Source organism: Mobula birostris, chromosome 1 (genome assembly GCF_030028105.1).
Source record: "Mobula birostris isolate sMobBir1 chromosome 1, sMobBir1.hap1, whole genome shotgun sequence".
NCBI classification, from domain to species: Eukaryota; Metazoa; Chordata; class Chondrichthyes; order Myliobatiformes; family Myliobatidae; genus Mobula; species Mobula birostris.
Genome location: NC_092370.1, coordinates 156,963,879 through 156,985,285, shown reverse-complemented (window position 1 = coordinate 156,985,285; position 21,407 = coordinate 156,963,879). Strand labels below are relative to the sequence as shown.

At 46.0% G+C, this 21,407-nt stretch overlaps 1 protein-coding gene across 2 annotated transcripts in view; it reads right to left on the bottom strand.

Moving 5' to 3' along the window:
* The window catches only part of LOC140201052 (calpain-3-like), a 163,222-nt gene that overhangs the window by 61,237 nt on the left and 80,578 nt on the right, over window positions 1-21,407 (bottom strand). For both annotated transcript variants that reach the window (XM_072264667.1, XM_072264666.1), the window contains exons 3-5: window positions 12,756-12,874; window positions 11,815-11,948; window positions 7,031-7,199 (exon numbers count right to left, since the gene is read on the bottom strand). In XM_072264667.1, the coding sequence (XP_072120768.1) occupies window positions 7,031-7,199; window positions 11,815-11,948; window positions 12,756-12,874 (422 nt within the window). The remainder of the gene's footprint in view (window positions 1-7,030; window positions 7,200-11,814; window positions 11,949-12,755; window positions 12,875-21,407) is intronic.

Below are 21,407 nucleotides of genomic sequence, written 5' to 3'. Positions count from 1 at the left end.
TTGCGCTAAGTTCCAGAAAGGTTATCCACAAGTGTCAGTCAGCATGCATTGCAGATGCAATAATGCTTGCGTCATTCCCATACAAACCCTGACTAGATGGTCCTCCACGTTCTTGCTGAGATTACCAACGTTGGCCTGAGGCACAGCATGGCCATTTACGCGGGACAGAAACTGTTGCAGTTGTGCTTCTAACATGACCGCAGTCCCACAAAATATACCATCCTGGAATTTGAGATATATCACACAATATCACTCAGCTTGGAAGCAGAGAGGAACGAGGGAGCTAAGTGCAGAGGAGGAGGAAGGAGAGGAGAGAGGGAGAGAGGAATGGTGTCGAGTGGGCCTAGAAAGAAACAGACGGATTAGAGAGGAGGAGAGAAGGAGAGAGCGTGAGAGGGCAAAGTAGGAGGGGAGAGGGAGGTAGGTTTAAGTGGGGAGGGAGGAAGAGATGAGAGAGTGAGGAAGAACAGGAGCAGAGAGGGAAGGGAGGGCAGGAAGGAAGAGAGGGAATAAGGGAAGGGGAAGGAGAAAAAGGAAAAACAAAGTCATAAAAAGGCATCAAGATACAGATGTAGGGACAAGAGACTTTCAAATATTCAACCGATGAGAGACAAAAGTGACGGAGAACGTGATATGAGAGAGGGAACTGAACATGGCATCTAAATAGAACAAGATAACAAAGAAGTAAATGAATAGATTCTCAAGGCTGAGACAAAGATATCACAGGAGAGGGTGACATAGAGAAACCTGGTAAGGAAGAGTTGTTGATGGGAGGAATTCTGCACTCAGTCCTGGTTTGTGACTCCAGACCTGCCAATGACTGATTAAACCTTCCCGGCTCAGCTCAACTGGGGGTTGACAATGAATACCAGTATTGCCAATGACTCTAATGTCAATCCCATAAACAACTGTCTCATTACCAACCTGAATAGCAAGAGTCAGAGATTTGGACTTCTGGCCTCACTAAATGGTTACTAACCATCACAGTCCTGGGGTTTGGTCTATAGTATTACCTTCTTCGCACCATGTTCAAATAGTGAAGCAGTATTTGTGACCTGGCATCAGAAAGTCACTGGCAGTGAGTGGGGGGTATGAATTTCACATGAAGTGGGTGCATAGCCTGTAGGGCAAATCAGACAAAGTGAATGAATCGCCTCCCTGACAAACAATCTGGCAGTACTTTGGCTTAAAGCCACTGGAGGCACAAAAATGGTCCAATCTGTGAAATTTCAGTTAAGTCCAAATACGAACCCTTTCAATTCGTCTGTCCAAGGCCGGGCAAGGGGAGTGCATTGGACAAGGGCCAGATGAATGCCGGAATTTGTGAGGGGTGTGGAGAGGGAGAGGGAACTGGATTAGGAGCAGGAAAGACAGTGGGATTGATCTGGGGTGGTGAAGGAGCAGAGGTGATCAGCTGTGCTTGATTGGGAGAGTAAGGCAGGAGGCCTGAAGATGAGATGTTGGAGGAGGAGAGGAACCAGTCGACAGCAGGTTGCTTGTTGGAAGTGGGATTGGTGTTGTGGGGGGGAACAGACTGACAGCTTCCTGGTTGCAGGTGGGATTGGTGTTGTAGGTGCGGGGGGAGGGGGGACAGACAGACAGATTGCTTGTTGAAGGTGAGATTGGTGTTGTGGGGTGGGGAAACAGACAGACAAATTGCTTCTTGAAGGTGGGGTTGGTGTGGTGGGGGGGAGGAACAGACTGACAGATTGCTTGTTGGAGTTGGGATTGGTGTTGTGGATGGGGTGGGGGAACAGACAGACAGATTGCTTGTTGGAGGTGGGATTGGTGTTGTGGGTGTGGAAAAAGACAGAAAGATTGCTTGTTGGAGGTGGGATTGGTGTAGTGGGGGGGCGGAACAGACTGACAGATTGCTTGTTGGAGTTGGGATTGGTGTTGTGGATGGGGTGGGGGAACAGACAGACAGATTGCTTGTTGAAGGTGAGATTGGTGTTGTGGGGTGGGGAAACAGACTGACAAATTGCTTCTTGAAGGTGGGGTTGGTGTTGTGGGGGGGAGGAACAGACTGACAGATTGCTTGTTGGAGTTGGGATTGGTGTTGTGGATGGGGTGGGGGAACAGACAGACAGATTGCTTGTTGGAGGTGGGATTGGTGTAGTGGGTGTGGAAAAAGACAGAAAGATTGCTTGTTGGAGGTGGGATTGGTGTAGTGGGTGGGGAAACAGACTGACAGATTGCTTGTTGGAGGTGGGATTGGTGTTGTGGGTGTGTGGGAACAGACTGACAGATTGCTTGTTGGAGGTGGGATTGGTGTCGTGGGTGGGGAACAGACTGACAGATTGCTTGTTGGAGTTGGGATTGGTGTTGTGGATGGGGTGGGGGAACAGACAGACAAATTGCTTGTTGAAGGTGGGGTTGGTGTTGTGGGGGGGAGGAACAGACTGACAGATTGCTTGTTGGAGGTGGGATTGGTGTTGTGGATGGAGTGGGGGAACAGACTGACAGATTGCTTGTTGGAGGTGGGATTGGTGTCGTGGGTGGGGAACAGACTGACAGATTGCTTGTTGGAGTTGGGATTGGTGTTGTGGATGGGGTGGGGGAACAGACAGACAAATTGCTTGTTGGAGGTGGGATTGGTGTGGTGGGTGTGAAAAAGGCAGACAGATTGCTTGCTGGAGGTGGGATTGGTGTTGTGGGTGGGGAACAGACTGACAGATTGCTTGTTGGAGGTGGGATTGGTTTTGTGGGTGGGGAAACAGACAGATTGCTTGTTGGGGGTGAGATTGGTGTTGTGGGTGGGGAGAACAGCCAGACAGATTGCTTGTTGTCGGTGGGGTTGGTGTTGTGGGTGGGGTAAACAGACAGGTTGCTTGTTGGAGGTGGGATTGGTGTTGTGGGTGTGGGGGAAACAGACAGACAGTGCTTGTTGAAGGTGGGGTTGGTGTTGTGGGTGGGGAACAGACAGACAGCTTCCTTGTTACAGGTGGGATTGCTGTTGTGGGGGAGAACAGACTGACAGCTTCCTTGTTGGAGGTGGGATTGGTGTTGTGGGTGGGGAACAGGCAGACAGATTGCTTGTTGGAGGTGGGATTGGTGTTGTGGATGGGGAACAGACTGACAGATTGCTTGTTGGAGGTGGGATTGGTTTAGTGGATGGGGAAACAGACTGACAAATTGCTTGTTGAAGGTGGGGTTGGAGTTGTGGGGGGGGGGAACAGACTGACAGATTGCTTGTTGGAATTGGGATTGGTGTTGTGGATGGGGTGGGGGAACAGACAGACAGATTGCTTGTTGGAGGTGGAATTGGTTTTGTGGGGGGCAACAGATAGACAGATTGCTTGTTGGAGGTGGGATTGGTGTTGTGGATGGGGTGGGGGAACAGACAGACAGATTTCTTGTTGGAGGTGGGATTGGTGTTGTGGGTGTGGAAAAAGACAGAAAGATTGCTTGTTGGAGGTGGGATTGGTGTAGTGGGTGGGGAACAGACTGACAGATTGCTTGTTGGAGGTGGGATTGGTATTGTGGGGGGAGGGAACAGACTGACAGATTGCTTGTTGGAGGTGGGATTGGTGTTGTGGGGTGGGGAAACAGACAGACAAATTGCTTGTTGAAGGTGGGGTTGGTGTTGTGGGGGGGAGGAACAGACTGACAGATTGCTTGTTGGAGGTGGGATTGGTGTTGTGGGTGTGTGGGAACAGACTGACAGATTGCTTGTTGGAGGTGGGATTGGTGTCGTGGGTGGGGAACAGACTGACAGATTGCTTGTTGGAGTTGGGATTGGTGTTGTGGATGGGGTGGGGGAACAGACAGACAAATTGCTTGTTGGAGGTGGGATTGGTGTGGTGGGTGTGAAAAAGGCAGACAGATTGCTTGCTGGAGGTGGGATTGGTGTTGTGGGTGGGGAACAGACTGACAGATTGCTTGTTGGAGGTGGGATTGGTGTTGTGGGTGGGGAACAGACTGACAGATTGCTTGTTGGAGGTGGGATTGGTGTTGTGGGTGGGGAGAGAGACAGACAGATTGCTTGCTGGAGATGGGATTGGTTTTGTGGGTGGGGAAACAGACAGATTGCTTGTTGGGGGTGAGATTGGTGTTGTGGGTGGGGAGAACAGCCAGACAGATTGCTTGTTGTCGGTGTGGTTGGTGTTGTGGGTGGAGTAAACAGACAGGTTGCTTGTTGGAGGTGGGATTGGTGTTGTGGGTGTGGGGGAAACAGACAGACAGTGCTTGTTGAAGGTGGGGTTGGTGTTGTGGGTGGGGAACAGACAGACAGCTTCCTTGTTACAGGTGGGATTGCTGTTGTGGGGGAGAACAGACTGACAGCTTCCTTGTTGGAGGTGGGATTGGTGTTGTGGGTGGGGAACAGACAGACAGATTGCTTGTTGAAGGTGAGATTGGTGTTGTGGGGTGGGGAAACAGACAGACAAATTGCTTCTTGAAGGTGGGGTTGGTGTTGTGGGTGTGGAAAAAGACAGAAAGATTGCTTGTTGGAGGTGGGATTGGTGTAGTGGGTGGGGAACAGACTGACAGATTGCTTGTTGGAGGTGGGATTGGTATTGTGGGGGGAGGGAACAGACTGACAGATTGCTTGTTGGAGGTGGGATTGGTGTTGTGGGGTGGGGAAACAGACAGACAAATTGCTTGTTGAAGGTGGGGTTGGTGTTGTGGGGGGGAGGAACAGACTGACAGATTGCTTGTTGGAGGTGGGATTGGTGTTGTGGGTGTGTGGGAACAGACTGACAGATTGCTTGTTGGAGGTGGGATTGGTGTCGTGGGTGGGGAACAGACTGACAGATTGCTTGTTGGAGTTGGGATTGGTGTTGTGGATGGGGTGGGGGAACAGACAGACAAATTGCTTGTTGGAGGTGAGATTGGTGTGGTGGGTGTGAAAAAGGCAGACAGATTGCTTACTGGAGGTGGGATTGGTGTTGTGGGTGGGGAACAGACTGACAGATTGCTTGTTGGAGGTGGGATTGGTGTTGTGGGTGGGGAACAGACTGACAGATTGCTTGTTGGAGGTGGGATTGGTGTTGTGGGTGGGGAACAGACTGACAGATTGCTTGTTGTCGGTGGGATTGGTGTTGTGGGTGGGGTAAACAGACAGGTTGCTTGTTGGAGGTGGGATTGGTGTTGTGGGTGTGGGGGAAACAGACAGACAGTGCTTGTTGAAGGTGGGGTTGGTGTTGTGGGTGGGGAACAGACAGACAGCTTCCTTGTTACAGGTGGGATTGCTGTTGTGGGGGAGAACAGACTGACAGCTTCCTTGTTGGAGGTGGGATTGGTGTTGTGGGTGGGGAACAGACAGACAGATTGCTTGTTGGAGGTGGGATTGGTGTTGTGGATGGGGAAACAGACTGACAAATTGCTTGTTGGAGGTGGGATTGGTGTTGTGGGTGGGGAACAGACAGACAGATTGCTTGTTGGAGGTGGGATTGGTGTTGTGGGTGGGGAACAGACTGACAGATTGCTTGTTGTCGGTGGGATTGGTGTTGTGGGTGGGGTAAACAGACAGATTGCTTGTTGGAGGTGGGATTGGTGTTGTGGGTGTGGGGGAAACAGACAGACAGTGCTTGTTGAAGGTGGGGTTGGTGTTGTGGGTGGGGAACAGACAGACAGCTTCCTTGTTACAGGTGGGATTGCTGTTGTGGGGGAGAACAGACTGACAGCTTCCTTGTTGGAGGTGGGATTGGTGTTGTGGGTGGGGAACAGACAGACAGATTGCTTGTTGGAGGTGGGATTGGTGTTGTGGATGGGGAAACAGACTGACAAATTGCTTGTTGGAGGTGGGATTGGTGTTGTGGGTGGGGAACAGACAGACAGATTGCTTGTTGGAGGTGGGATTGGTGTTGTGGATGGGGAACAGACTGACAGATTGCTTGTTGGAGGTGGGATTGGTTTAGTGGATGGGGAAACAGACTGACAAATTGCTTGTTGAAGGTGGGGTTGGAGTTGTGGGGGGGAGGAACAGACTGACAGATTGCTTGTTGGAATTGGGATTGGTGTTGTGGATGGGGTGGGGGAACAGACAGACAGATTGCTTGTTGGAGGTGGAATTGGTTTTGTGGGGGGCAACAGATAGACAGATTGCTTGTTGGAGGTGGGATTGGTGTCGTAAGTGGGGGGAACAGACAGACAGATTGCTTGTTGGAGGTGGGGTTGGTGTTGTGGGTGTGGGGGGAAACAGACAGACAGATTGCTTGTTGAAGGTGGGGTTGGTGATGTGGGTGGGGAACAGGCAGACAGATTGCTTGTTGGAGGTGGGATTGGTGTTGTGGGGGGAAATGAGCTGACAGATTGCTTAGAGGCAAGAATAGACAATGCTTCATTTACCATGCACGGCTCTCAGCTTGGCATGATATTGTGAAGGTGACCCACAACCCCACACATCCAAGATCCTTGCAATCCTTCAAAATGAAACATTGCAGAGGGAATGTCAGCACTCCATACATCACTGATCTGGAAATGACTTCCTGGAAGTCATCAGGGAACTGAAAGCAATGATGATCTGGCACAGAAGAGATTAGATCTGGGGAAGGCCCAGCATGATCATATTGAATTTCAGGGAAGGGTCAAAGTGCTGGTGGTTCACTCCTTCTCTTATTCCTTATGTTCATATGAAATGGCCTCAGCTGAACTTCACTTGTGAAAAAATATCAGTCTTCGATTTCATTGTGCTCTGATTGAAACAGTGTTATGTAGACCAATGTTGATGAAATAAAAGCAGAAATTACTCAGCAGTTCAACCAGCATCTGTGAAGGGAGAAGCAGTATCAGCATCTCAGTTATGACATGATATCTCTAGCTGTCTCGCAGTTACAGTAAGGAATTCTGTCAGAAGGGTCACCACGTCAGGAATGTTTATGAACCTAAAATAAAAACAAAACGTGCCGGAAATCCTCAGCAGGTCCATGGGAAGAGAAACAGAGTGATTGTTTCAAGCTGAAGATCCTTTGCTAGAATGCCTAGGAATTGGTAGCATGCAATTCATGTGAAGCATTAGTCAGAAGAAGGTAGGATGAATGAATGAATTTCTAACTAGGCAGAACCAGTTAGAAATTTACAAACTTACATCAATGGAGCAGGCCATGAGCGATCCTCTTTCTGTCGCCTTTTTCATTATCTTGTACATATCTTTGGGGGCTCCCCTCATCTCAAAGAACTCAGTGACTCCGCCGGTGAAATCCTCCATTGCTTCAGTTGTGTTTCCACCTTTCAGAGCCTCGTAGGATCCATGCAGCCTGAATGCGATAAAGAGAACACAAGGTGAGACTGTATTCCTCCCTCTTGTTGTCAAGATCCCTTCTCCAATTCATTGTATTTATGATATAGAAGGGTACAGTATTTGACTCACCATCCATGCTGCCTCTCAGAACAATCCCATCAATCTCACACCTCCACTAATTTTCCCCGTGACCTATTCTTCCCACACTCCCATCTACCCCTCACCTATATACTCAGGGCAAGTTACAGTGGCTAATTAGCTTAGCAATAAGCACTCTTTCTTGATTATGGATTAAACTGGAACACCTAGGTGAAACCCATGCTGTCACAGGGAGAATATGCAAACTACACCTACACCGAGGTCAGGATTAAACCCATGTTACCTCTTCAGTCCTGAAGAAGGGTGTCGGCCCAAAATGTCAGCTGTTTAGTCATCTGCGTGGATGGCACCTCACCTGCTGAGTTCCCCCAGCATTTTGTGTGTGCTGCTGGAGCTGTGTGGTAGCATTGCTCCTTTCGAGCCATCGCACTAATTACCTCACCTTTCCTACTGACGCCACTTGGTCCTCGCCGAGTGGAGATTCCAAAGCCTGAGTTTCACTTCTAGAGGATGAGAGCTGGGAAGTTTTTGATTAGAGCAAGGAAATAGCTGAGTTTGTAACAAACATCTAGATTGGGAGCAGCAAGAAGTCACTCTGCCCCTTGATCCCACTCTAACTTCAATAAAATGTGATTTTAGCCTCAATTTAGCCTTGCCATCCCTTCCCTCTCACCACCTTGCCTACCCAGATACAATATACATCTCGTCTGCTTCCTCTGCTCCCACACCAGTACCAATGCACTTTACTCCTTTTATCACAGGAAAGCACTTCAGTGGGTCATCTCTAGCGCACAGAAGATCATCGGGACACAGCTGCCAGCCCTGGAGGACACCAACAGCTCACACTGCCTAAGAAAAGCTACAAGCATCTGTAAGGACAATACACATCCATGCAATCATCTGTTTGAACTTCTTCCATCTGGCAGACGTTATAAGACTTTCTCTGCCCGCACTTCCAGACTGAAAAATAGCTTTTCCCCCAGAGCTATAATTGCTCTGAACCAATCGATCAACCATCATCCATAAATTGTTATATTGCTACTTTGATACTGGTTTTATGGCTGTCATGTATCTGAGTTGTGCTTTTGTACTGCTGGACATTGCTTGTACTGGCTGGTTACTCGATTTTATTTATTGATTATTTATTTTAATTGTTGTTTTATAGCATTGAGTACGAAAGTTGCAAACTCATTTTCGCTGTATTGGTGCATGACAAATTGTACTATGCAATGACAATAAAGATATTTCATTCATTCATTCATTCACTCATATGTTGCCAGTCAGAGAGTCTATGCCTTCCCTCTGTTACCCATGGTGTCACACAAGCAACCAGTTTACATCTTAAATCTTGGCTTTAATGTTAGCTGTGGGATGTACACAATATTCTCTTGACTTGCTTTTACAGCTGCACGGAACAACCATTGCTCTGAGCAGAAAGTTTTTACACAGCCAGAAAACTGCACAGCACAAGTGCTATTATGTAAAAGAAAATTCCAGCTGCGTGACAACAAAGACGATGTGTGCACAACAGTGTTTCAGTTACTGCGCGGCCACACACCCACACAGCTTTAGAGGACGGTGGATGGACAATTTCAAAAGCGAAAGCATTTTGCCTGAAAGTACATGTGATGACACAGTGGGGTTTCCTGGAAAGAAACCAGTGCTCCTCAGTATTTGGGAGAGCAGTGATAGCCCTGGGAACCTTCAGCAAGGTGCTTCAGTCATAGGCAAAATCCATTGGACTGAAACGTACACTGGGAAAAGCCAGCCATTCCATGATGACAGCAGGGCCTTTCTCCCAAATAAGGAAGAATAGCCGAAGGAGAAGGCGAGAGGACAACTCTTTGTTTCAACCGGTCTTGTTCTATTGTGTTGAATTGTTTTTAAGCACCTTGCTTTAATTTGTTTGAATGTTAACTACTATATTATTTAATTGATACTTAATATGTTGAACTGTCTTGAAGCATTTTACTTTTTTTCCTTTATAACTACTTATTTATCATTTAATTGATCTTTAATATGCTCAGGCAGAAAGTTCTGTCCTCAGCAAATATCTTGTGTTGTCCTCCACTTCCAAGCCCTCTTCTTTGGTCTCTGAGGCAGACGTCTGATCCTCATTAAGGGCCTTACTAATATCCCCCTTTGCCCACACATTAGTGAGTTCTGTGACCGCCACGGCGCCAAGCTCTTCTTCCATCGCCTCCATCTCCGAACCCATTCCTTTGGCAAGGATTCCCCATCCTGCACTGTTGACCCTTTACCTGTCTCCAATCCTACTCCTCTTCTTGGACACCCCAGTCTGGCTCTCTGTCTACTCAGGATCTTTTCATCCGTAATTGCCAACAAGACAGCTGGACTTGGTCACCCCTCTCTCCTCCTTGAACCTTAGCTCTTCTGAATGCACTTATCTCCACTCTCTCTGCACTGTCCCTCCATCAAAAGGCCTTAAAGCTCTCCGCTTCTTTCTCAACAAAACACCAACCAGTCCACTTCTACCCCTGCCCTCCTCCATCTGACAGAACTGGTTTTCACCCACAATAATTTCTCCTTCAGCTCCTCCCACTTTCTCCAAATCCAAGGTGTAGCCATGGGCACCCACATGGGCCCCAGCTAAGCCTGCCTTTTCATTGGCTACGTAGGACAGTCCATGTTCCAATCCTTCCCTGGTAATGCTCCCCAAATCTTCTTGTGCTTCATTGGTGGCTGTATTGGTGCTGCTTCATGCACCCTGGCTGAGTTTATCAAGTTCATCAACTTTGTTTCCAACTTCCACCATGCCCTTAAATTCACTTGGTCCATTTCTGACACCTGTCTCCCCTTTCTCAATCTCTCTGTCTTCTTCTCTGGAGACAAACTGTCTACAGATAACTTATATAAACCTTCCGATTCCCAGGGCTATCGTGACTATACTTCTTCCCACCCTGTCTCCTGTAAAAATGCTATTCCCTTTTTCAGATACCAAGATGAGGCTGTCCTTCACAGGACATCAGAGATATCCTCCTTCTTCAAAGAACAGGGTTTTCCTTCCTCCATTGTTGATGCTGCCCTCACCTGCATCGCCTCCATTTCCTGGGCATTAATGCTCAGCCCATCTTCGTGCTGACTTAATAGGGTTAGAGTTCCTCTTGTCCTCACTTATCACCCAATGACCCTCTGCATCCAACACATCATTCTCTGTAAATTCTTCCATCTTCAGGGATCCTACCAAGAAACACATCTTTACCTCCCCTTCCTCACTCTCTACTTTCCACAGGGATCACTCCCTCCATGATTCCCTTGTCCAGTTGTCCCTTGCCACTAATCTCCCTCGTGGCACATGCCCCTGAAAGCGACAGAAATGCTACACCTGCCCATTCGCCTCCTCCCTCACCTCCATTCAGGTCCTTAAACAGTCCTTCCAGGTGAGGAACACTTCATCTGCAAATCTTTTGGGGTCACCTATAGTAACCCCAATGCAGTCTCATCTACAGTGGTGAGGCCTGATGTAGATTGGGGGACCACTTTGTCAAGCACCTTCACTCCATCTGCCAAGATCGGAATTTCTTGGTAGCCAATCATTTTAATTCCTATCCCCGTTCTGGTTCCAACATGTTGGTCCATTGCCTCCTCTATTGCCACAGTAAGGCCACTCTCAGGGTGGAGGTGGAACATCACATATTCCATCTAGATAGTCTCCAACCTATGACATGGACACTGATTTCGCCTTCCGGTAATTTTTCCCCATCCCCTTCCCTCATCTTCAGTTCCCCACTCTGATTTCTTACATCTTCTGCTCACTTGCCTATCACCTCCCCCTGGCGTCCCCCCTTCTTCCCTTTCTCCCGTGATCCACTTTCCACTTTCTTCTCCTGTCAGATTCCTTCATCTCCCTACCTCTACCTTCCCCCCACCTATCACCTTCTAGCTATCCTCCTTCCCCCCCCCACCTTTTTATTCCGGCATCTTCCCCCTTTCTTTCCAGTCCAGATGAAGGGTCTCGATCCAAGATGTCAACTGTGTATTCATTTCCATAATGCGGCCTGACTTGTTGAGTTCCTCCAGCATTTTGTGAGTGTTGCTTTAATATGCTGAATTACTTTTAAACATCCATGTTAAATTTCTTTATGATCTTAGATGAATGTTTTATAATTGTACACTATTATTTAATAAATGTTTAATCACTTTTGAATGATGTGAGGAAGAGATGTTAAGATCCCAGCTGAATGTTATAAAATAGTAAATTATTTTATTATTTCATTTATTTTCAATCCCTTTTGAATGTTAAAACAGATTATCTTGGTCAGAGCTCATCCTGGGGCCCAGCTCAGCCCACAGTGTGACAGCACTGCATCAGGCAAGGCTCTGCCCCTTGCACAGGCCCCCACTGTTTTCCATTTGGTTGGCTTTGGGCAGCAAACTTATATTGGTGGATCTGGAAGTATAATTCTGTGGTTAGTATGTAGCAGACTGTGAGGGTTTGGTCTGTAGCAGAAAAATCAAGTTGAACAAGCCAACCAATCACAGCCAAGCTCATGGTGCGGGCCGGTACTCACTTGGCATAGGCCTTCTCCAGTAGGGCACTCCAGAACTCGTTGCGCTCAGCTGATTTGGTGAATACCAGATGGTTGTTGAATGTAGGGATTCGATCATCAATGACAACATCCACCCACTCACCGAAACGCCAGAACTGCAAGGGACAATGGAGCAAGGATGGTGAGAGAGGGATGGAGCTCCTAGTTCCTGCTGCCATTGATGTGGACCTAAGGTGTCCCACTCCAACTATCCAGGGGCACACACAGAATCTGTAGCAACACAGACCGCACCCACACTACGGCCATTCAAGTTAAGGAAGATCAGCCTGATGGAATTCACAAATCATAACCCCATAAACTAAATTTCACAGAGTGCAAAACTATTCCTGTCACCCTTCCTCTTTGAGCTCAGACAAAGTCCTAGTAAATTTATATTGTGTTCCCTTTATCTCCTTCCTTCTTTACCACCGGTTACTAATTGTGCATCACCCTGACAAACCCGAAATACCCTTACATCTCCAGACTGAACAATACTCTATCTGATTTCCAGTCTTTACTGTTCTCTCCCCTGCCCCTGGCAGCTTCGAACATTGCTTCAGGCATTTAGGTGCTCAGGTGTGGTCTAACCACCACTGTTTCAGAATTGAACCTCCTTGTGGACTAACTGATGTGAAAGGTAATGTCCTGTTTGGATTCTGGATTATTCTGTGTGCTTGAGCAAGACGATTCAGTAATGTATATATGCATGGGGTCTCCTCTGCGTTTGGACCTCCACTGCCTCTAGCCTTTGACCATTTGGCGGGTCGTTTGCGTGCATTCTTCTTAGTCCCAGCGTGAATGATGTCCTACACTGAAATCCACTGACACAGTTTGATCTATTTGCTTAATCTACCAGCATCATTTTGTAATTAATTACTGCCCCCCTCCCCCTACACATCACTTACAGTACAGCTTTCTCTGACCTGGAAATGGAAGATCCCAGCATAGTTCTCAGTAAAGTACTGATCCCTCGGAATGACGCGGTACAGCAGTTTCTCATTGAGGGTCAGGCAAGCAATGGCAGCCAGGAACCAGCAGTCACCTGATTAGAAACAAAAAGTGTCAGCATTCATTGTCTCTAGACCCAGCCTGCAGAGGAACCATAATCCAAGATATGACTCTTGGGCAGTGTAAAATGTTTGGGAGGAACAGTTTTTCTTGGAGCTCTGCCCTGAAGATATCCACTTCCAAGGGTCTTCCTCCCCAGTGGAAATGTGTAAATGTATTGATCGAGATTCATTGCTACATCAAGTCAAACATTTTGTGAGTATCAGGATGATAAAATACTAACTCTTTCATCCAAAATGTTTAACCCAGCTCTCATTCACACCAAATGCAATTCTTCCATATGTAGTGATGACTTGGGCCTGAGCTTTGTGCTCGTAGGGTTAACACGGCATTCTGTTTCTGGAATCATATTCTACCAAAGGCCCTCAACACTTTGTTTGTGTGTAGTTTTTTTCATTAATTCTGTTATTTCTTTGTTCTGCTGTGAATGCCTGCAAGACAAGAATCTCAGGGTAGCATATGGTGATATGTACCTAATTTGATAATAAATTTACATTGAACTTTGAACTTTGAATATTAGTTCCGTGGATAGACCGGAGCACAACCCAAGCTTCTGCAGTCCATTCATAGAACTTATGCCCCTCATCATTCGAATCATATTTCCTGAAGTACTGAACATAATCCTCTAGTTGTGGCCGTAGCAGTCTTTTATAAAGTCCATCATTGTTTTCTTGAATGCCCCCATGCTCTACTTATTAACCCATGGTTCCACGTTTCTTTTAACTATAACAACACAGTGGGCCTGTAGACAGATTTGCTGCCTCACAGAGCCAGTGATTCAAATTCAATCCTGACTTCCTGTGCTATCTGAATAGAGTCATACCACACAGAAACAGCATGTTTCTATGTTGTATGGCCCCCATGGCCATGTGAAACATCAAATACCATAATCCAGACGTTAGTCTGTAGCCTTCAAGGCCGCAGCAATTTTAGTAGAGTTTTTTGAAGAAGTGACCAAGAAGATATACAAGTGTGGTAGACATTGTCTACATGGACTTTAGTAAGGCCTTTGACAAAGCACCACATCACACAGAATCCAGGACGAGCGAGCGATTTAGTTACAAGTTTGTCATGATGGCAGGAGACAGAAGGTGGTGGTGGAGGCCAGTGGCCAGTGGTGTGTTGTAGAGATCAGTGCTGGGTCCAATGTTGTTTATTATTTATATGAATAATTTGGATAAGTAAGTAGGTAGTATTGCTAGCAGGTTTGTGGATGACACTAAAATTGATGGTATAGGGGACAGTGATAAAGTTTATCAAAGATTACAACAGGATCTTAATCAACTGATAGAGGTTTAGATAGGTACGTGGATGGTAGGGCTATAGATGGCTATGGTCCCGGCGCAGGTCAATGGGAGTAGATAGCTTAAATAGTTTGGCATAGACTAGATGGGCCAAAGAGCCTGTGCTGTACTTTTCAACGACTCAATGTGTGTGACTATATGGGTTTCCACTGGATGTCCCAGTTCCTTCTACATCCAAAGACCTGTTGGTTGTTACGTTAATCACCTCAGGTGAAGGTGGCTGGTGGCAGAATCAGGGATTGATGGTCATGTTACAGGGAGATGTGGGAGGTTTGGGAGAGGTGATGCAAATGGGATTGGGACTCTGAGAGTCGATATAGATCTGAAAAAACCAAATGATCTCCCAAATAATACAGCTTGTCTTGCCACTTTCAACAAAACTTTCATGTAGATCTCACTGCTATGCCATTTTGGTATTGTGTCCTCTACTTCATCTTTCTCATTCATCCTGCTATGAAGTAAGAAGTGCTAGTGAAATGGCTGCCGCAGTGCACTAGAGACCCAGGCTCGATCCTGACCTGTGGTGCCACCAGTGCAGCTTGCATGGTTTCCTCTGGTAGCATAACGCTCCTCCCATATTCAAAATCACGCAGGTCCGGCTGCTGCAAAAAGTCCCTGGTGTGAGTGGCAGAATCTGGGAATGTGGTGAACAAAATGGGATTAGGGTAGGATTGGTACACATGGGAACTTGATGGCTGATATAGAGTCAGTGGGCCAAAGAGCCTGTTTCTGTACTGTATGACTCTATGTCAAATTTCATCTGCCAATTCACAGGATTGGCTACGTCCTCCTGAATTCTGCTCCACAGAATTCACAAAGCCTGGAACATGCAGGTCAACTGGAAAAATCAGGTTGGAAATAGACCTCAAGAGATTGAATTTGTTGAATGTCTGTGAGATGGCTTTTCAGAGCAGTTTATCATTGAGCATTCTTGCTATTGTTACGTACCCCGTAACTGGGTTGCCAAACCAGCAGAAGTGGATCACTCAGTTGGAGTCTGGATTACTAGAACTAAGAAAGTTTTATTAAAGAAACAAGCAACACAGTACTCTAATCGAAAGGATAATAAATGCAACAGTTCAGCAATGATAAACACACATGTGCACAGAATTAAGATAACAGCATCAATCAAGCTCTATCGTTGTCTAGGGGTAAATGACCAATTTCAAAGTGACGCAAAGTTCAGTCCAATTTAGTAGTGCAGTTCGTAGTAATCGGTGCCATGGTGGTGGACAACGTGGGGGGAGGGAGAGAGAGAACGGGAACAACTGATCATTCAGAAACGGCTTCCACTCACAGACCGGCGATATGGCTCACAAGCAGCTTTTGGGCAGGTCCTTGGTGATGTCACCTGAGGTCACCAACCGTGACCCCTCCTCCAGATGCGGTCGATCCTCTGCAGTGAACCCGGCACCCAAGCAAGGGCGGACACACATCGGGTTCCCACTGATCGTACCTTTCCACCCTGTGCATTGTCCGGTACTTCCCACCGACTCGCGAGAGGCACACCGCTTCCAGGGTCTCGTTACCTTGGGTGTCGTGTGTGTCCCACCTTAGCGAACCTGTCCCTTTTTATCCCCCTGCTGGGGTATCGCCTGTCCATCACTTCAGACAGTTCAGGGTTCAAAGGGGGAGCCGATCTTGGCAATACCCAGACTGACGGCTCCTTCATTAACATCTCCAAATGCTGTTTCATTGTTCCTTATCTCTCCTTCCCCTGAGGACAGGTGGCAGACCAACTGCTGATGTCACTGATGCTAACCCAGGCCAGCAAACATCTTAATTTTATGTGTATTCTCATCACACTATATTGGATTGGATGTTATGTAATGAACCGGAGCTGATTAGGAAGCTTAAGGTAAAAGAACCCTTAAGAGGCAGTGATCACAATATGACTGAGTTCAACTTGAAATTTGATAATGAGAAAGTAAAGTCTGATGTCGCAGTATTTCAGTGGAGTAAAGGAAATTACAATGGTATGAGGGAGGAGTTGGCCAAAGTGAATTGGAAGGAGATGCTGGCAGGGATGACAACAGAGCAGCAATTGTGTGAGTTTCTGGGAAAGTAAGGAAGGTGCTGGATAGATGTATTCCAAAAACAAAGAAATACTCAAATTGCTAAATAGTACAACCGTGGCTGACAAGGTAGGTCAAAGCTAATGTAAAAGCAAAAGGCAAAAGAGAGGGCACACAACAAAGCAAAAATTAGTGGGAAGACAGAGGATTGGGAAGCTTATAAAGCCCTACAGAAAATAACCAAAAGAATCATTAAGAGGGAAAAGATGAAATCTAAAAGCAAGCTAGCAAGCAATATCAAAGTGGATAGTGAAAGCTTTTTCAACTATGTAAAAAATAAAAGCAAGATGAGAGTGAATATAGGACCACTAGAAAATGAGGCCAGAGAAATAGTAACAGGGTTCAAGGAGATGGCAGGTGAACTAATGAGTATTTTGCATCAGTCTTCACTGAGGAAGACACCAGCAGTGTACCAGATGTTGAAGGGTGCGAGAGAAATGAGTGCAGTTACTATTAAAAGGGAGGAGGTGCTCGAAAAGCTGAAAGACCTAAGGGTACATAAGTCACCCGGACCAGACGAACTGCACCCTAGGGTTCTAAAAGAGATAGCTGTAGAGATAGGACAAAGATAGGACAAAGTCGGCATGGTTTCCTTAAGGGAAAATCTTGCCTGAGAAACCTGTTGGAATTGTTTGAGATTACAAGTCGGATCGATAAGGGGGATGCCGTGGATGTTGTATATTTAGACTTTCAGAAGGCCTTTGACAAGGTGCCACACGTGAGGCTGCTTACCAAATTAAGAACTCATGGTGCTACAAGAAACTACTGGCATGGTTAGAGCGATGGCCAATTGGTTGGAGGCAGTGAGTGGAAATAAAAGGATCCTTTTCTGGTTTGCTGCCAGTGATTAGTGGTGTTCCGCAAGGGTCAGTGTTGGGACTGCTTCTTTTATGCTGTATATCAATGATTTAGATGATGGAATAGATAGCTATTTTGCCAAGATTGCAGATGATACGAAGATTGGTGGAGGGGCAGGTAGTGTTGAGGAAACAGGTAGGCTGCAGAAGGACTTAGATTAGGAGAATGGGCAAGAAAGTGACAAGTGAAATACAATGTTGGAAAATGAATGGTCTACTTTGGTAGTAGAAATAAATTTGCAGACTATTTTCTAAACAGGGAGAAAATCCAGGAATCTGAGATGCAAAGGGACTTGGTAGTCCTTGTGCAGAACAACCTTAAGGTTAACTTGCAGGTTGAATTGGTGGTGAGGAAGGCAAATGCAGTGTTAGCATTCATTTCAAGAGGTCTAGAATACAAGAGCAGGGATGTGATGCTGAGGCTTTATAAGGCACTGGTGAGGCCTCACCTTGAGTATTGTGAACAGTTTTTGGGCTCCTCATCGAAGAAAAGATGTGCTGACATTGGAGAGGGTCAGAGGAAGTTCACAAGGATGATTCTGGGAATGAAAGGGTTATCATGCGAGGAACGTTTGACAGCTCTGGGTCTGTACTTGCTGGAATTCGGAAGGGTGAGGGGGTTCTCACTGAAACCGTTCAAATATTGAAAGGACTAGACAGAGTAGATGTGGAAAGGATGTTTCCCATGGTGGGGTGGGGGGGGGTGGTCTACGACAAGAGGGCACAGCCTCAGGATAAAGGGCACCCACTTAAGACAGAGATGCAGAGAAAATTTTTTAGCTAGAAGGTGGTGAATTTGTGGAATTTATTACCACAGGCAGCTGTGGACACCAGGTTGTTGGGTGTATTTAAGGCAGAGCAGGACAGGTTCTTGTTGGGACATGACATCAAAGGTTACGGGGAGAAGACTGGGGTGTGGAGCTGAGGAGGGGAAAAGAGGATCAGCCATGGTGGAATGGTGGAGCAGACTCAATGGGCCAAATGGCCTAATTCTGCCCCTAGGTCTCATGGTCTTATGGTTGTAGAAACTATGCTCTGTTCATCCAGGTTCAAGCCAGTAACATACACTCAGTGGCACCTCATCAGGTACTTCCTTACTGAATAAAGAGGCTACTGAGTGTATAGCCTGTTCGTGGTGTGGCCCATCCCCTTCAAGTTCAACGTGTAATGTGTTCAGAGATGCTCTTCTGCATATCACTGTAGTAACACATGGTTATTTCAGTTATTGTCGCCTTCCTGTCAGCTTGAACCAATCTGGCCATTCTCCCTTGACCTCGCTCTCTCAGTAGCAAGACGTTTTCACCCACAGAGCTGGTGCTCACTGGATGTTTCTTTTGTTTTTGTCCCATTCTCTGTAAACTCGAGAAAATGTTGTGTGTGAAAATCCCCAGGAGATCAGCAGTTTCTGAGGTACTCAAACTATCCTGTCTGACACCAACAATCATTCCACATTAAAAGTAATTCATATCACATTTCTTCCCCATTCTGACGATGGGTCTGAACAACAACTGAACCTCTTGACCATGTCTGCATGCTCTTATGCATTGAGTTTCTGCCACATGATTGGATGATTTGATATTTCCACTAATGAACAGATGTGCAGGTGTACCTAATAAAGTGGCCACTGAGTGCATATTTATAATACCAGGATGCCCCTGCTCCCTAGAAATGGCCTAACGGAAATTTACCTTACAGTTCTCTTTGATCAAAAGTGCACCTTTTTTACCACAACTCTGCTTCCTGTCACTCAGCTAACTTTCTATCCATGTTACGGTAGCCTGTTTTATTCTTAATGACAGACCAACTACCTGATGCTTCATTCTATGCCTTTTGACAGTCAACGCATACCATATTAACCACATATGCTCAGCAATCCCCCTCCCCATTATATAATCAATTCAACATGCCTTGCCTTTCATAAGTCTATTAGTTTTCTGTTATTGTCACACTTTGTCGAAGTGTTAGTTCTGAGACTGATTATCATTTGCAAGGCTTTCCTACACTGACGTTAATCTGTCTGATCTAGGATTGCTAGGTTTATCCTTGCATCCCTTTTTAGCAAAAATACAGTATATCCTATTCTCTAGTCCTCAGATGCACCCCAAAGCTGTAGATGTTGGAAGATTCTGACCACAACTTCACAATTTCCTCACATACGATCTATCTGGACCAGATGATTTATCCACATTCAGTTCAGCTGGCATTTATGGCATATCCTCTTTTTCAACATCTCCCCAGACCAGAGCCTCATCTTCCTTTGCTGAGACTCTGACAGTATCAGCTCCTGGGTGGATACGGATTTTTTTTGTCAAGGTTTGAAATGCACTGCCTGAAAGGCAGGGAGTGCAGGAGCCTTCAAATGAGAACTAGATAAATCTTCAAGAGCAAGAGGAAAGGAAAAGGACAGTAGAACAAGTTTCTAGAAATAGTGCATGTAGACTTAATGGTGTGGTCCCCTTCTCCCCTCTAATTTCTTCGGAATTATGATGCAACTAAGGGATTGAAGCAAAATTTCTGAAGGTGCTGTTTTGAAGACTAGAGCTGATCCTGTCATTTAGCTCAGGGACTTTATTTGAATCCCCTGGCACTAAACCTGAATGACAAATGATTGCAAACCAACACCAATGCTTGCAAAGCTTTTTCAGACAGAGTCACCTCCACCCTGAGAAGACCAGTGCAGGCTTTCTCTGCCGATATAGGCCACGGACAATACTTCAAGGCTGCATTGCAGAAATTATGTCTATAGCCAAAATGGGCAATCTTTGCTTTTGATAAATATAACTTCTGCTTTGACACCAGAACCGAGCATTCGGCCATAGTCCACAGCTTCCAAAGATGCAGCCATCCATTCATCGAAAACAAGAGAAAATCTGCAGATGCTGGAAATCCAAGCAACACACACAAAATGCTGGAGGAACTCAACAGGCCAGGCAGCACCTATGGAAAAGAGTACAGTCCTACTGAAGGGTCTCGGCCCGAAATGTCACCTGTACTCTTTTCCATGCCGAGTTCCTCCAGCATTCTTTCCATTATGATGGTGTAAGAGTTAAATCGTTGGATGTGTACTTCAGGATATGAGTTCCACTCCCACCATGTGGCTGTCGAATTTAAATCTTTTAATTGTAGTCTGAAATTACTTTAAGAATGCGACTTATTAGTTATGCTGTCCGCAAAACTACTGAAATGTTGTTAAAAACCCATCCAGTTCTGTAAAACAGACAAAGAAACTTGCCTTCCTTACCCAGGATGACTTCAGACCCCAGCAATGGAACTGACTCCAAAATACTTGAGTGTAGCTTCAATGCCAGAACAAAATTCCTCTGCCAACTCTACAATGCCAGAGGAAAGGTGTTTTTGTGCATTTGTTTCTGTGTGAGGTGCAAATATTCTATCATGGTTTTGTTCTGGATTTTGAGACTGAATTCATATCTCACTAATTTGACTGATCATTTTTCAGAACCAAGAAGATTAATGAACACGTGCATGGGCTTTAGCCGAGCACGGACAAGGCGATAGGAAACAGAGGATGGTGGTAGAAGGATGATTTTGTGATTGGATATCTGAGACTAGTTATGTATGACAGGGATCAATGCTGAGACCTTAGTATGTGAAGAAAGGATTAGTAAATTCATGGAAGACACAAAATTTGGTAATAGTGCATATAATGGGGAAGGTTCTCTAAGGTTATAGAGGATATAAATCAGATGGAAGGAAGGCTGATTTTAGCAGATGGCGTTTAATCCTGATGCATTTTGATAAGTTAAATTGGGACAAGACATCAACATTAAATGGCAGGGCACCAGAGAGTGTTGATGAACAGAGAGTCTTTAGGGTTGAATTCTGTTTTCCCTGAAGGTTGCAACATACGTTGATGAGGGAGTGAAGAGGGCATGTGGCATGGCAGCATGCACCATTCTCAACTTCACAAATTGGGACATAGACTATAAAGTTGGGACATTACATTTGACTTTACAAAACTCGGATTAGGACATAGAGTATTGTCAGTGCAGTTGTGGTCAGAACACGACAGGAGGAACCTGTTTGCAATGACAAGAATACAAAAATTATTATCAGAATGTCACCTAGTTTGGAGGATTTTAGTTATGAGGACAGACTGTAAGACGGATTGTTTGCCTTGAAGAGAAGAAGGCCAGGAGTGATCTGATAGGTGTACAGTATACAAGATTATGAGAGGCAGGGTAGATAGTCAAAATACTTCACCTGTGATAAGGACGTCACAAACAGGTAGGCAGAGGTTTAAGCTGGGCAAA